Here is a 15,256-nt window from a genome sequence, read left to right on the forward strand (position 1 = left end):
ACACTGCCCATCAGGGTTCAATCCTCAGATACATATGGACCCCTAAGTTCCTGTAGGAGCAATCCCTGAACACAGAGTTAATAGTCAGTTCTGAGAACACCAGGTGTGGTCTAAAAATTCAACAAAAAAGAAAGAACTCAAATTGTATTGATTTAAATTAATTTACAAACATTGGTAGAGTGTGCAGTAATATCTTGTGACCTCAGGGGCAGATACATAGTGTCAGGACCCAGGATTTGACTGTGTACAGCACAGCTCCTTTATCTCATACTCTATGGATGGCAAGATGTGGGTTCAATTTAACTAGCATTTTAATCTCTTTGCCACAAAATAGCACATCAAACAAAGAGCAATATGTTCCCAACTATGATGCTTAGTAGTGGAGAAACAGTACACCCGTCCCCTTGGCTCCTCCTGCCCTAACCAGAGAGAATCTTCCTACCAGAGGGTAATGCCTACCACTCTCTCATGCCCACAGAGCACCCTTGCTCTCTGTTTCTTGTGTGTGGCTCCTAGTCACGTACATACAATCCTGGCTGTAAGGCTCCATTCAGCTTCCCAATGAGAAGTCACTCCCAAAAGGCTCCAGAGAATAGCATTAACCTTACCAAGATTAGGGAGAAAGAGACCACAGGAGGAACGAGGAAAAGAACATATCATGCACCTAGTACATTATTTTAGAACAACCAGAAATGCTCTGTCATCCCTAAAGTTCCTTCCCAGCTACAGTGCAACTGAGAATTTCTCTTTTCTTATTACCTTCCCTGCTCTGCTCCTACCCCTTGCCCTCTGCCTCCTGGCTCATATTATGAAATAGATTCCGTACTATATAATGTAGATTTTATCAATGGAATGTCTTCTCCTGCATATCAAGCACAGTCACTTTACTTCTCCTCTGAGACTTGTTCTCAGTCCCTGAAGATGTCTTCCACTTAGACACAGCTTCCACTTAGAATCAGACTTATCATGCTCATGGCCAACATCCACGGGCTCAGACAAGCCTCATCCATGAGTGAATCTGCTGAAAATCCCAGGTATGTGGGACTTGTGACCAAAATCTCCAGATTGCACAGAGTCGGGAATGGATGACCACCCCACAACTCCCTGTGCATCTGGTAACTTGGCAGTTACTGCCTCCAGTGCCATATAAGCTCATTAACAGCCATGATCCAGAGACCAAAAATAAACCTTGGAAGAGGAAGAGAGCAACATGCCACAGAGATGTCTCTGGATCCCAAAGGCACCATCCAGTTAAAATTTTCATTATAGCCATATCACCCTATTTAAAATCTTAGAGCTCCTGGAGCATATCACATACCCTATACAAGGGTTTATTAGCTCCAGGGTGATACAACAATCTTCACACACTTTCCTCTAAGGAAACTTTTTTTGATCATCTTTAGTGGATTATTCATAAAAATCAATACAAAATAAATTATTTAAGTTCTGCTTTAGGGGCAGGCTTTGGGGATTGAGGTGGAATAATTTGAAATATGATGGTGGGAAGGTATTATGGTGGTGAGATTGCTGTAGGAATATTGAATATAATCAATTATTGTGAACAATTTTATAAAAATAAAATAAAATTATAAAAAAAGTCAGGCTTATCAAGGATGCTTTACAACAAAGATGGCCTTTCCCCAATAGGAATTCTAGCAAAATTTGCTTTGATAAAATTCTTTTCAACTGGTTACTAAAGATTTGGCGCAACTAGAGGCTAAAAAGGCCCTGGGATTGAGGGATATGAAAGTGAGTAAGGCATTTTGCCTTGGAGGATGCTACCTTGGTTCAATCCATACAGCACATATGATCCCTTGAGCACTGCCAAGAGTGACTCCTGAACATAAAGTTTGGGGTAAGTCTTAAGCACAACCAGGTGTGGCCCAACAGTGCTAATGAAATAAATAAGACTGGTAGTAGGGTCTGTCTCTTAGTGGATCCTCTGTGTGTAATTCTCATAGCCGTGATTATCTCCCAATGCCCCCAGGATGCAGCCCATCAACACCCAGGAACAGACCCGTCTTCCACTCAGTGTCCTATAAACTGGGAATCAAAACACTGTGCTTTCTCACCCAACATGTCTGCAGGTATCCGGATGCTGGACCAGCCGTTCATGACTGACATCATCGAAGCCTCCTCCATCAGCCACATGCCACAACTGATCGACATCTACAGTGCCAGCTGGGGCCCCACGGACAATGGAAAGACAGTGGATGGGCCCCGGGAGCTCACACTTCAGGCCATGGCAGACGGTGTAAACAAGGTAGAATCATTCTTGCCACACTAGACCCTGACAATCACCTGGGTCTGGCCTGGGAATTGGGAGAGGGGGGGAAGGCGGGGAAGAGAGGAGGAGAACACAGAGTTGAGGGCAGAGTAGAATAGAGCAAGAAGCAGAGACGAGTGTGTATGCTCTTGCAATAGTTCAGGTCCCAGACAACCAACCTAGTGTTTGTACACCTCCCCACATCTCCACATCTCTTGGCCTCAATTTTCTTGCCTATAAAATGGTGACAATATGTTTTCCTTCCTGGGATTGTTGTGAGGTATAAATAGGCAAGTGCTTGGCCCTGACACGATCTCCACAGTTTGTCCTGGTTACATGAATGCTGAAACAAATGACACCCAAAACTTTGTGGCACAAGACACAACTATATAAACAGTATAAAATTTGTCAAAGAATTAAATGAGTTATGTTTGAGTAGGTTAAATTTAGGCTAGAAGAAGCTAACTTTGAACTTACCATGCCTGGCTCTGGTGATTAGAGTTTCTCAATGAACAAAGAGCTACAACCCTAAATGATAATAAAACAAATTAGGGCTTCTCAGCGCAGAGTTGTTCCATTTTTCCCACAAACTAAATTAAAGCATCAGCTGTCTAAAAAGTCAAAGTTTTATGGGATCACAGTCAAGCCTATCAAGACCTTTGTATCTCTCCCGTCACCATTTATCTTCCCATCAGAGCTGCTTGAGCTCCACATGAGAAGAGATCACTGAATGAATAAACCATCACTCAGAATCACAGGCTCTTCTGCAGGCCTGTACTCATTCCCAACTTCTCTATACAGTTTCACTGTCACTGTTTTCCCGTTGTTCATCAATTTTGCTCAAGTGGGCCCAGTAACATTGTGAGACTTGTTGTTATTGTGTTTGGCATATCGAATATATAGTTTATGTTGTACTAAATAAAATCCACTTCTTCTGTTGCTGAGATTTCTTTATTTTGATTGACCTAGACAAGTATAGAGTTAAGCTTGGTGAATTGGAGACAACTCTAATCTTGACTGTCCCTTGTTGGCAGTGGAACTTCAGAATGGTTACTTAAGTCCCCCATGACTCATGTTTTTTTTCTATAAAGTAGTCTACAACAAAATAGTTCCCAAAGTATGAATACTGTCCTGCACTGGAGTTTCTAAGAAATGTAAAAACGTAGTCCCAGCTATCTGCTATTTAAGAATATGTAAGTTTCATATAATTTTTCATTTTACTTGCTTATCATGATTTACAATACTGCTAGTAACAGGGTTTATGCACACAACATTCTAACATCACACCCTCTACTCAAGTGTCCCATTCCCCCCACATTATCTCAGTGTCCCCCCTCCTAATCCTTAAGCCCGTCACCCCCATCTTGTAAATTGAGTTCTATAGACAAGTTCTCATATTCTGTTGCCTTTGTCCATTTGTTTTCTGTATTTTTAACAAGACCCTCTGGAAATTTGCAAAATGATGCTCTAAACAATCTCTACATTACATATTCTGTAACCCAACGATAATAAAACTATCAGGTAAGTTGGCTTTTAAAACCCTTAATGAGCAGGAAAGGGCTGTGGAGATGACTCATGTTCTGAGAAAAATGGTATAAATTGTCTTGATCGGGATGGTTAATGGAGTGATGCTGAGCCATGCACTCTTGTTTGGCTCTGAGATTAGTCAGGAACAAAGGTCCACGTAAGGTTTTCTATTATAAGAAAGCCCCAGAGGGATGAAGATAATAGGCTGGAACATCCCATCCCCACCACCCCTCCATACAGATCTGGACAAGACTGACATTCTTGTGATACAAGGTAACTGCAAGGCACCAGAAACAAGTCCGTGGCTTTCTACCCACTGTGGCCCGTGCACTTAGGGACTCAGCCAGTCTGGTCCGTCTTGTTTCTTTCTTACTGACTCAGCCCGTTCCTTGTTTTCGTCCATTTTCCTTCTTCTTAAGACTTATTAAGATGGGATATTTTGCTTGGCCACTTTTCCAGGCTCCCCTAGTTGTCACCTTTATAAAAAATTATAAGTTGAGATAGCTGATGGCCACTTTTCTCCTTCATGTTTATGGTCTTTAATATTGGAGAGATAGTACAAAGGGTAAGGCACTTTCCTAGTATTTAGTTAAACCTACTTCATCCCCCAGCACTGTATATAGTCTCATGAGTACTGCTAGGAGTAATTCCTGAACACAAAGCCAGGAGAAAACCCTGAGCATGGTCAATGGATGTGGCCCAAAATCCAACTAGTACCAATAATAATAACATTGTTCCTCAAAGGAGAAGCATGTGACAATCCTCATGACATAACAGAAAGAAAGAAAAGTGTGTCTGAGACTGAGGCAGTGCCTTGCTGACACCACTTTGGGAGCTTAAAATTAGACATGGAAATTGGCAAATAAATACCTTATGGATTCCCTTCAGAGAGCCAATGTTAAACATTAATCTGGAGACCCCTGGTCAGAGAGCTTTGCTGGTTCTCCTTCAGTTAGAATAGTTAAATAACCAGGCATTAAACAGCCAGGCTTTAAAAGAATGTTACCTTAATGAGCATAAAATTTCCCTTGAAAAGGAGCCAGAGTGATAGGATGGTAGGTAGAGCACTTGCCTCACATGGCAGCCAACCCAGGTTCAATCCCCTGCACATCCCATTTGGTCCCCTGAGCACCGCCAGTAGCAATTCTTGAGTGCAGAGCCAGAAGTATCCCCTGAGTATTGCCAGGCATGACCCAAAAAGCAAAAACAATTAAAAATGTTTCCCTTGCAATAGAGAAAATCCTATGACACACTAAATCCTTGTATTTCCCCAACATAACAACTTCCCCACAGGTCTCAGATTAGCCCAGACTTTGGAGAAACAACTTTTATAAGACATTCAATTAAAGTCCTTACCTTAGAACATCCAGCATATGTGTATTTAACAAAAAATCCCAGAAGTCATTTATGAAATGAGAAACCGAATGAGACTGATTTCTCCCTTGAATGGAACCATGTGGGGAAAAAATAATGTATTATGACAAGTTTTAACCAATCAGCAACTCACCTTCAGCCAACATGAAATGGGCATGAGAATTCCTGATATTTGAACAGCTCAGTTCACACAGCTTTGAACAGCTTGAACACACTCACAGGCCACATGGGGAGCTACTAGCAGGATGAGAGAGGAGCAGAAGACGGTGATGCTGCCCAATTCAGATATCTGGCCCTGAAGATTTTAGATAACTGTTGACACAAAGACTTTGTTTCCTTTATTCTTTGTGTGTCTGGAAAGAAATAGACATTCAAGAATCAGGTGGAAACAAGGACCCCAGGGAACCCCTGTCAGATGCCCTCTTCCCTAGCAGACATGGATTATCAGTAAGTAAACAGACCTGAGACACATATTGAGCTCAAAGTGTTGATTTGAATGTGAAAGGAACACCAATAGTTAACAATAAGTTATTCAGGGAAGAAAAGAGTCAATAGAAAGTGTGTTATAGGATCAGTTATTCCTGAAGGCAACCAGATCTTAATCCCACAATGAAAGAATACACACTCACAGTCGCCACACTCAAGTTATCCTACCTGTGGCAAGAGCACTGGAATAAAAGTTAAGGGTTTTCCTCAAGGTATGAAAATGCCCCTAACACTTTCAGCCAGGAATAGGTGTGCAGATCTGCCTCTTGGGAGAAATTCCAGAGACAGAGATACCAGTGCTGGCACAAAATAGCTATAAGGTCAGAGAAGAGGAGCCGATCCCCACAGCCATATCCTGCAATCTCAAACTGCAGTTCACATCCAACCTACCCTGAAAGACCAGCAAGGTTGTGCTTACTGGTCAGACAAGAAGCTATAGCCCTGACAAAGAGACTTATGGAGCAACAAAGCACACCGTTACAAGCCACAGCATCTTCTATTGCTCTGACAGCCAATAAGAACATTTTTAGACAGCACTTTAAGTCCTGAAAGCGACAGCTGATTCATGAACTTCCACTTCGTGAGCAAACACAGTCACCCAGGGCAACCCAGACACATCTCTGGGTTTGATGGCCATCCCTAACCTCATTAATCACATGTCAGTGTTTGTTGGTAGAGGGACCTTCTTAGGAATATTTAAAGACAAGGCTACAGAAACTGGAGTGATTGTTCACTGGGGACTGTAAGTGCCATAAGCACAGATCTCAGATCTCCAACCAGAGCATGCTGCACAGGGGTCACTTGCAAGAGAGTGACTTAAAAGCCACTGCCAAGGAGAGAGGGAGTGAAGGACTGTCAAGGGAAACAGTAATTAATCAGTCCTGAGCAACGTAAGGCACTGGTGCAGTCTGCTGAAACTTAATCAGAGCTGTGGGCCTAGCATAGCAGCAGCAATTGTTGAGAGGCAAGGATGTCCTGCTATGACAGGACTCTGGAATACTGCGTCAGCCAGTGGATGCTCTGAAATAAAATGCAGGTCTGTCAGTGAATAAGGTAGCTGCCACGACACAGAATTCACAAACGTCTGACATAGTTGAGGCAGTTTTGATCCCTTCTTTCACTTCTGCCAAGCAGAATGGAAGCAGGCTGAGGTGAGATCACAATCATTCTGGTTCACCTGGGACTTTCCCGTCTTGATTCTGAAAGGTCCACTCGGCAGAAAACCCCCCAATCCCTGGGCAAACTGAAAAGGTGGCTTACTCATTCTTTGGCCTTCTTGGTAGTGATCTATCAGACCCCCGAGAAAAACCCAACCAGGTTAAGGGACTAACAGGAATGTAAATCTTTTAACAAGGTTCGTGACCATTTGAAAGTCACAGAACTTGTTAAAGTCACGGATTTGATTCATCACAGCATGTTGAATCCTGTTGGAAACAAAGGAGAATTGCACAGGGAATGGCCACAGTGAATGTTACAATGGGACAGGCCAGAATTAGAGACAATGGATGCCAGGAACTGGAGGAAAGGGTTTAATCAGAGCTTAGAGCCTGTGCTCCAAGATCCTGACACTCTCACTTAATGTTGAACTCCTGCCAAACAGGAATAGGGCATGAGGCAGACACTGCCATCTGGTGGTCAGTCGTGTTGGCACAGCTGTAGCTCACTTCACTATGACTCCTGCTCTCTAGTCAACTTCTAGCTCTGCCTAAAGACACTGGTGCTAGGAAATGTACATCGGTGGAGGGATGGGGTGTATGGCTGAAAGCCAATCATGAACGACTTTGTAATGCTATAAAAAATAAAATAAATTTTGTTTAATTTAAAAATAATAAAAGTAGGAGCGATAGCACAGCAGTAGGGCCTTGAGTGTGGCCGGCTCGACTGAGCCGGGTTTGATTCCTTCCCCCCCCTCTTGGAGAGCCCGGCAAGCTACCAAGAGTATCTCACCCGCACAACAAAGCCTATTAAGCTACCCGTGGCGTATTTGATATGCCTAACACAGTAACAATGGAGACGTTACTGGGCCCACTCGAGCAAATGGATGAACAACGGGACGAAAGTGCTCCAGTAATAATAAAAATAAAAAATAAAATAAAAACAATCCAGGCTTTCCACTTCATGGGGACCATGAGGGATTAACACTCCAGGGATGGTCCCCTGTCTTAGTGGCAGGTTCAAAAAGGGAATCCAGAGGTATTTAGCTCAGTTGCCTACAGAAGAAACCTTCTCATGAGCTTACATGTGGGTTTTCCCCACGCCCTTGCTAGTCTTGTCCTCCTGAGCCATTGCTTATTTTCATCACTGGCCCTCAGATACCTGTATAATCCCAAATCTTTGTCTCAGCATCTGATGCTGAAGGACCATAACTCTGACCAGTCCTTTTCTTCCTTTTGGTGCGGCCAATCATTCTATGAAAATATGTACCGCTCCTTGCAGGTGAGTCTTTTTCAAAGTGGCTCTGACGAAAACTATGCATTACTTGGTTTTCCATCTCCAACCTTGCAAGTACAGACAAGAACAGAAGTGAATGAAGCACTAAAACATAAAAGGAAATTTAATTTAATAACCGATATATTGACAGAGAGGGGCTTTCTAAGCATAAAAGGGGAAGTATTTTACCCAAAAAGGAGTGCTAAGTATTACTAATACAACCTTTAAACATATTTTCCAATCTGGTCATTATTAAAGCTGAGCAATGGATACATGGGAATTCAATATATTTTTCACTCTATGTTCAATTTTTTTCAAAAAAACCCTTTTTTTGTTTTATTCACACTTTTAAAATAATAAGCAATTCAGTAGATGGTAGTGAGAGTAATAAGTCTCAGGAAAAGTGAAACCAGTAGCTGCTGAAGTATCATAGAAATGGCTGCTTTTGACTTGGGATCCAAATTCCAGGGACTTCTTTACATGTTGGGTTTTTTTTTTTTGAATGCTGTATCTGTTATAACTTTAACAGAAGTGAACATGATAAACTTAATCTGTTGGGAGAGGCTACATTATGCTCTGGTAACAAACAGTCCACAAAGCTCAGAGGCTTCAAACAATATAGTTTCTCATTCAGCTACAATCCATCATTGTCTCCATTAGGCCCCATGCCTCCATCACTGTGGTCAACCAAGGCTGACATCTGGGATGTTGCGAGTCTGTAGAGGGAAAGACAACTCTCCCCAGCATTTATCACTGATCAGTAGATATTTAAGCCTGGAAATATGAGGTGACAATAATTCCTACTTACAACTCATTGATTAAAATGACTCACTACCCTGTCATAAATGGATTTTATCATAGGCTCAAACAGAAGACAGCTAAAAATTCCTGGTGAGTTGCAGCAATATTAATTATTTTGTTAATGTGGGAGTAAGATACATCTCTGTCTTTCTAGCCAAGAATATGGTGTGTTGATGTGGCTTTCCATTAGACCAACTCTCAGCTGTTTTCACCACAGAGCTTTTAAGTCTTATTTTGTGCTTTGCTTCTTAATTCAAGTTTTGTTTTCCTAAACAGTTTATTCATCATTTGGCTACAGATATCCATCATGGTGCTGCCATTTAGGAAATCTGTGTGGTTACAATGTCGGTATTACTTAGAGCAGCACCTTTGAAGTGCTTGCAGCACTAATCATCTTTAAGGTTTCTGGTCGAATCCTCCAACTTATTGCTGAAATGTGGGTCAATGTTTTACTGTCTTGGTTGCCAGCTAAGCCTCTGCTCAGGTGAAGCTGGGGAAGAGAGATGGATCTTGGAGGGCTGTTTTAATATTAAAAGTTCAGCATGCCAATAATATAACTATGCTATAAAAACCCACTTCTCTTCTGGATATCTGTTTCCCCCTTATCTTCCTTTCCCCCAAGCACCGGGGCTTTCTTCTCCTCAATGGCCTATCTTCCCGAAAAGTTAGTGACTGGCATGAAATCACTTGAAGCAGTGATATGATTAGTGCCTAACCTGGTCTATCTTGCTTAAGAAAGCAAACTTTAATATTCAGAGCAACTCAAAGTATCTTGTGGACAAGTCTTAAAGTTCATCTGAAAATTAAGGTTGTTCTCTGTGTAATAGAGTGTATGAGCAACTTACAAATCGTCCCCAAATTCAGTAGCTTAAAATAACCTTTAGGTTTTCTTCTGGAGCTACATATCAGTGTAGTTGTTCTACCAATATGGACTAGCTCTGACTACTTTCCGCTGACCTCACTTATGCTTCTGTGGTCAGCATGGAGGGAGCACAAAACCACTAGATAATCTAGGGCAGTTGCTGCCTGTTGGAAGGACAATGAATTATACTAGACTATGACTATTCTACCACAAAGTGGGGAATTCCAACCTGGATCCAAATGTAGGAAATAGATCCTTTTCTTGAGGGTAGAGCTGGAAAGTTACATTGTAAATGGGACAAAAATACAGAGAAGCATCAGAAATAAGTCACAGTCTACCATAGTCTGTACTCCGAGGTAAGAACAGACTATGAGTACAGACTATCAATTGCTTTAGCATTGATTTCCTTTTGACAAAGGTTGCCTCATCTCCCACTTGTGGACTGATTCTAGAGACAGTTACACAGATAGCCGACCTTGCCCTTTGCCTACTTCATAAGTCACTTTTCTTGAGATCAAGCCCAAATCTGTGTATGTTTGAGTACATAATCCCCTGTACCCACTTTAAGAACAGTTCACTTCCCTCTCTGCCCTGCTTCTGAGAACACTTAATTAGTGGAGTTTTCCAGAGCAAAGTTTGCAAGATACTGAGGACAGTTCCCAATTAGTGTTGGATAAATTCTTGTTGATTTATTGACTTAATCAATCCAGGTTAATTAACTCCTGTTGGAAGCAGCTGAAATATTGTTTCTCACTGAAAGGAGCAAATGGATCTTGGAGGGAGGACAGTCATTTGTTTTCCTTCTACCATCTCACTTTACCCAGAGTCAGGACAGAAGACCCTGGCGGCCCTGTCAGGATGGACTTTCTCTGAATTACCTTCTATTTGTCTTCCTCTCACTGAGCCTCCATGCCCCGGGCTGTGGAGAGGATGAGGCTATCCCTCCCACATGCTCGCTCCAAGCACTCAGCCTGCAGGAGAATGCAGAGTAGTTTCTACTGTCTCTATAAGTCAGATTGTAGGAAGCTAGAAAGATTTGGACATTCCTCAGTTGTGGAGGTAGAAAGAATACTACTAGATGTTTGGAAATGATGAGAGAAAATAAAGAGTACCGAGAACTTAGACTAAATAAAAGAACTGCCGATGATTGTGATCCCACTTCCAGTTTATAGCCAACAGCATGTGGTGGTAGCCATTATACCTTACAGTGATTTTTTGCTGTATGTTTTATTTTAACATGTTAGATTTCTTCTTTTGCTGTTCCCTTGCACAGGTTTAAAATCCTTTATGATATTATAGTATCTTGCTTAAAAGGATTCTGTTATGATCTAAGAGGGTTTAAATATATATGCATATATATGAGTAATCTAAGATTTATATATTTTGGAGCAAAATGTGTATTTTCTACTTAACTGTCTACAGATATAAAAATACATATAGAGTTATATATAGTAAAATATATACATATATTTTGCATTTTTTGCAGTCAAGTATAAATACACATGTGCATTTTTGCCAGAAAAGAATATCTGAAGGGACACCTAAATTGGATTTAAATTACTACATTTAAGGGGGGACTTCTTATTTTTATTTCACTTACCATATACCTTGATTTTTTACCACAAGGAAGTAGTAAATCTACCTTTATAGATTTTTCAAAAGCAGTTTACCTGGAGGTCGAAGCAATAGTATAGCAAGTAAACCATTTACCTTGTATACAGTGCCCGGGTTCAGTCCCTGGCACCCTGTATGGTCTCCCAAGCTATGCAAGAAGTGGTCCCTGAGTGCAAAGCAAGGTGTCAGTCCTGATCACTGCTGGGTGTGGCCAAAAATCAAAATAAATAAATAAACAAGAAAAAATTGCTTTTGTATATGGCAAGTGAAAAGGATATGTGTGCATTTTAAATACCCCAATAAAACTGGTAATACTGGTGACCTTTCTATAATATTTTTGTATTTATTTTTGGTTTCCTATATTCTTAATAATTGTTCTATATACATAATGTAAACATAATTCTAAACCACACCCATCACCAGTGTACCCATCTCCATCTCCAAGGAACTCAAACATCCCTCCCTCTCACCCATGCCAACTCAGTTGTGTAGATCAGTTATGTTGCCTTTGGATCTTTATTTCTACCTCACTTGGTAACACTAAGTCCCACATATGAGAGAGATCATTCTGTATCCATCCCTTTCATTCTGGCTGATTTCACTCAGTAGGATATTCTCTGGGTCCATTCATGTTGTTGGAAATTGCATGACTTTGTTCTTAGAGCTACACAGTATCCCAATATGTATGTATATATGACTTCTTGATCTATCCATCTGTAGTTAAGCATTTGGGTTTCCATATCTCGGCTGTTGTACTAATGACAGCAATAAGCATAGGTGTGCATATATCCTTTTGAATTAATGATTTTGTGTTTGGGGGACTGATGGCAGGATATGGTATTCTTGGATCTGATGACTTTTTAAATTGAATACTTTGTGGCTGGAGCGATAGCACAGCGGGTAGGGCGTTTGCATTGCATGCGGTCCACCTGAGCCTGATTCCTCCATCCCTCTCTGAGAGTCCGCCCGCAGGGCAGAGCCTGACAAACTACCGAGAATATCCCTCCCACACGGCAGAGCCTGGCAAGCTCCCCAAGGTGAATTCGATATGCCAAAAACAGTAACAACAAGTCTTACAATGGAGACGTTACTGGTGTCCGCACAAGCAAATTGATAAACAATGGGAGGACTGTAGCACTGTGGACAGTGCTACAGTGGTAGGGTCAGGGCTCACCTCACTTTGCCACCACAAGGATGGCAGCTATCAAGGGCAGAAGGAATGAAATCTAGTCCTTTCATTCTGCACTGAAATCCAGTCCCCCTTTCCCGGGCCAGGACCTCTCCACCCCACCTCTCTTGCAACCCCCCATTGCCAGTGGCTGTGGGAATTAGCTCTTGGCTCTTTGTCCTTCGCAGGGCCGAGGAGGCAAAGGTAGCATCTATGTGTGGGCGTCGGGGGACGGCGGCAGTTACGATGACTGCAACTGTGATGGCTACGCCTCCAGCATGTGGACCATCTCCATCAACTCGGCTATAAACGACGGCAGGACTGCCTTATACGATGAGAGCTGCTCTTCAACCTTGGCGTCCACCTTCAGCAACGGAAGGAAGAGGAACCCCGAGGCTGGCGTGGTGAGTGTAGTGGCTGCGCAGGATGCCCCAGTCTGTGCAGCCTCGCGAGGCGGGAACGTGGGTCTCCGGCAGGACCTTGCAGGCCCAGGCAGCTGCATGATGCACCATGTACTCAGTGAGTGTGGAGAAGCAGTGAGTGTGGTGTGAGCACACCACACACACACACACACACACACACATCTTTCTCATTTTCAGACTGTTTTTTTTTTTGTTTGAGCCTACAAATAATGGCTAATTCTCTTTTCTCCCAAAGTAGCTCTATCGGGCCCCTTACAAAGAGAACTAGGATTAGGAATTGGGACCTCTCACCACCACCCTACTGGTGCCAAGAACCCATACATTTGCTTTTTATTTTCTTTTGTTTCATTTTTGGTTTGGGGGCCATACCTGGTGGTGTTCAGCACTACTTTCAGCAATCACTCCTGGTGAGGTTTAGGGGACCCTATGGGGTTTCAAGGTTCAAATCCAGGCTGGCTGCATGTTGGAGAGGTTCTCTGCTCCCCTGTATTATCTCTTACACCACAGGAGCCTTTCAATTATGATCACTTAATCACTTAATCCCTGTTATTCATCGATTTATTCGAGCGGGTGCCAGTAACGTCTCCATTCATCCCGGTTGCGTGCTAGCGTAGCCCAATGGTATCTGTTCGTTTTAGGAACATGTAGAGCCTCAAACCGATCATTTAGGGTCTTGACGAAGAAGTCTGACCATCTTATAGGTGGGCGTCCACGTGATCTTTTGATGTCTCGTGGAATCCAATCAGTAATGGCTCTAGTCCAGCGGTTGTCTGTAAACCTCATTACGTGTCCAGCCCATCTGATTTTTGATGTCTTGGCAAATGAGACAGCGTCCCTGATTCTTGAGCGTTGACGAAGATCAGAACTCCGGATTCTATCTCTCATTTGAGTGAATCGTGATATTCCAAGCATAGTTCTTTCGATTCCTCTTTGAGAGACCCGGATAGTGTTCTCATCCTGTTTTCGTAGGGTCCAGGTCTCTGAGGCATATGTTAATGCAGGAAGAATAGTGGAATCAAAGAGATGTGCTCGTAGCTGGAGGTTCTTTGTCCTTTTAGTTATTTCTTCAATGCTCTTGAAGGTATTTAAAAACAGCTTCCATTTGCAGCCATTTCTGCACTCAAGGTTGAATAGACATGTTTTTCCATTGTGTTTTTCAATAAGACTGTGACCTAAAGAAGAGAACAGTTGAAGAATCACAGGTGTAGGGTATTTGTTGCACCTTCCAGACAACTTTCCTTCGTGGGCAAGTAGATGTAATGATGAATTTTCCACATCCTTATGAACCTGTTTATAACCTCTCCTTTCTCTGGTTATTTTATTCACGTATCAACACTTTTTCTGACCTCCAGGTGAGAAATTGATTTAGTCTAAAGATTCCTGCTAAGCTACATCCTGGTTACATCCCGTTCACGGGGGGGAGGTGTAGAAAGGGGTCCTTTGGATGGAGGAAGAAGGACAAGAACTTAGAATAGAGTCATCATTATCCATTGGTGTTTCCATCCAACTTCCAGCCTAGGGGTCCACCTTAGCAAGCTGGATGGTCTCATGTGACCCAAGAGGATCTTTGACCTACAGACCTTAGCCTGGCTGGCTTCTCAAGACTCCATGGTGTTTCCCCATGGATTGTCGGAAAATTCAAGTATGTCAACTCCTCCCAAGTAGGAGCTTTTGGCCTCTTTCCTCTTCAGGAAAAAGAGCAGAAAGGATTGAGTGTAGGAAGCCTCAATCCTGTTCAGTCTCAATCCTCACCGTCGCTAACCCCAAGAGGCTCCCTGTGGTGTCACATTGTCCTTAAACTTTCTCTATGCCTAAATGCCTACAGGTCCCTCTAAACGTTGTATTTTTCCCCATTAACTTTTGTAGAACCACTAGATAAATTTCATTTCATTTCATTTCATCATCCTGTTAATCGTCGATTGCCTCGAGCAGGCCCCAGTAACGTCTCTTTCATCCTAGCCCTGATATTATATTCACGGCTCTTTAGGAGAATGAGACCCATCATTGTTACTGGTATTTGGCATATTTGGTAGGCCACGGGGAGTTTGCCAGACTCTGCCCTGTGGGCAGGCTACATTCGAAAGCCTGCAAGTTTGTCCAAAGTAGGAATGAGATAATAAGATGTCATAAAGAAAAGTTCTGATAAGATGTCGCGCGGCCGCAAACGCGGCCGCGCGGTACCGGGATCTGAATTTTATAGTCTCTGAGTCTTGGCCGCTGATGGGATTACACGGCGCCAGGGGGCCAGGTGGTGGGTGTGACCCCCGCCTACTGGAATTTGGAGGATCTGGGTGGAAGATGCTCGA

At 42.6% G+C, this 15,256-nt stretch overlaps 1 protein-coding gene across 1 annotated transcript in view; it reads left to right on the forward strand.

The window, feature by feature from the left end:
- Positions 1 to 15,256, forward strand: part of PCSK2 (proprotein convertase subtilisin/kexin type 2) — a 297,709-nt gene that overhangs the window by 255,864 nt on the left and 26,589 nt on the right. Inside the window, exons 8-9 of the mRNA XM_056121353.1 lie at positions 2,088 to 2,263; positions 12,717 to 12,932. Coding sequence (XP_055977328.1) covers positions 2,088 to 2,263; positions 12,717 to 12,932 — 392 coding nt within the window. The remainder of the gene's footprint in view (positions 1 to 2,087; positions 2,264 to 12,716; positions 12,933 to 15,256) is intronic.

This window comes from Sorex fumeus, unplaced genomic scaffold (assembly GCF_029834395.1).
Source record: "Sorex fumeus unplaced genomic scaffold, SorFum_2.1 ptg000044l, whole genome shotgun sequence".
Taxonomy (NCBI): Eukaryota; Metazoa; Chordata; class Mammalia; order Eulipotyphla; family Soricidae; genus Sorex; species Sorex fumeus.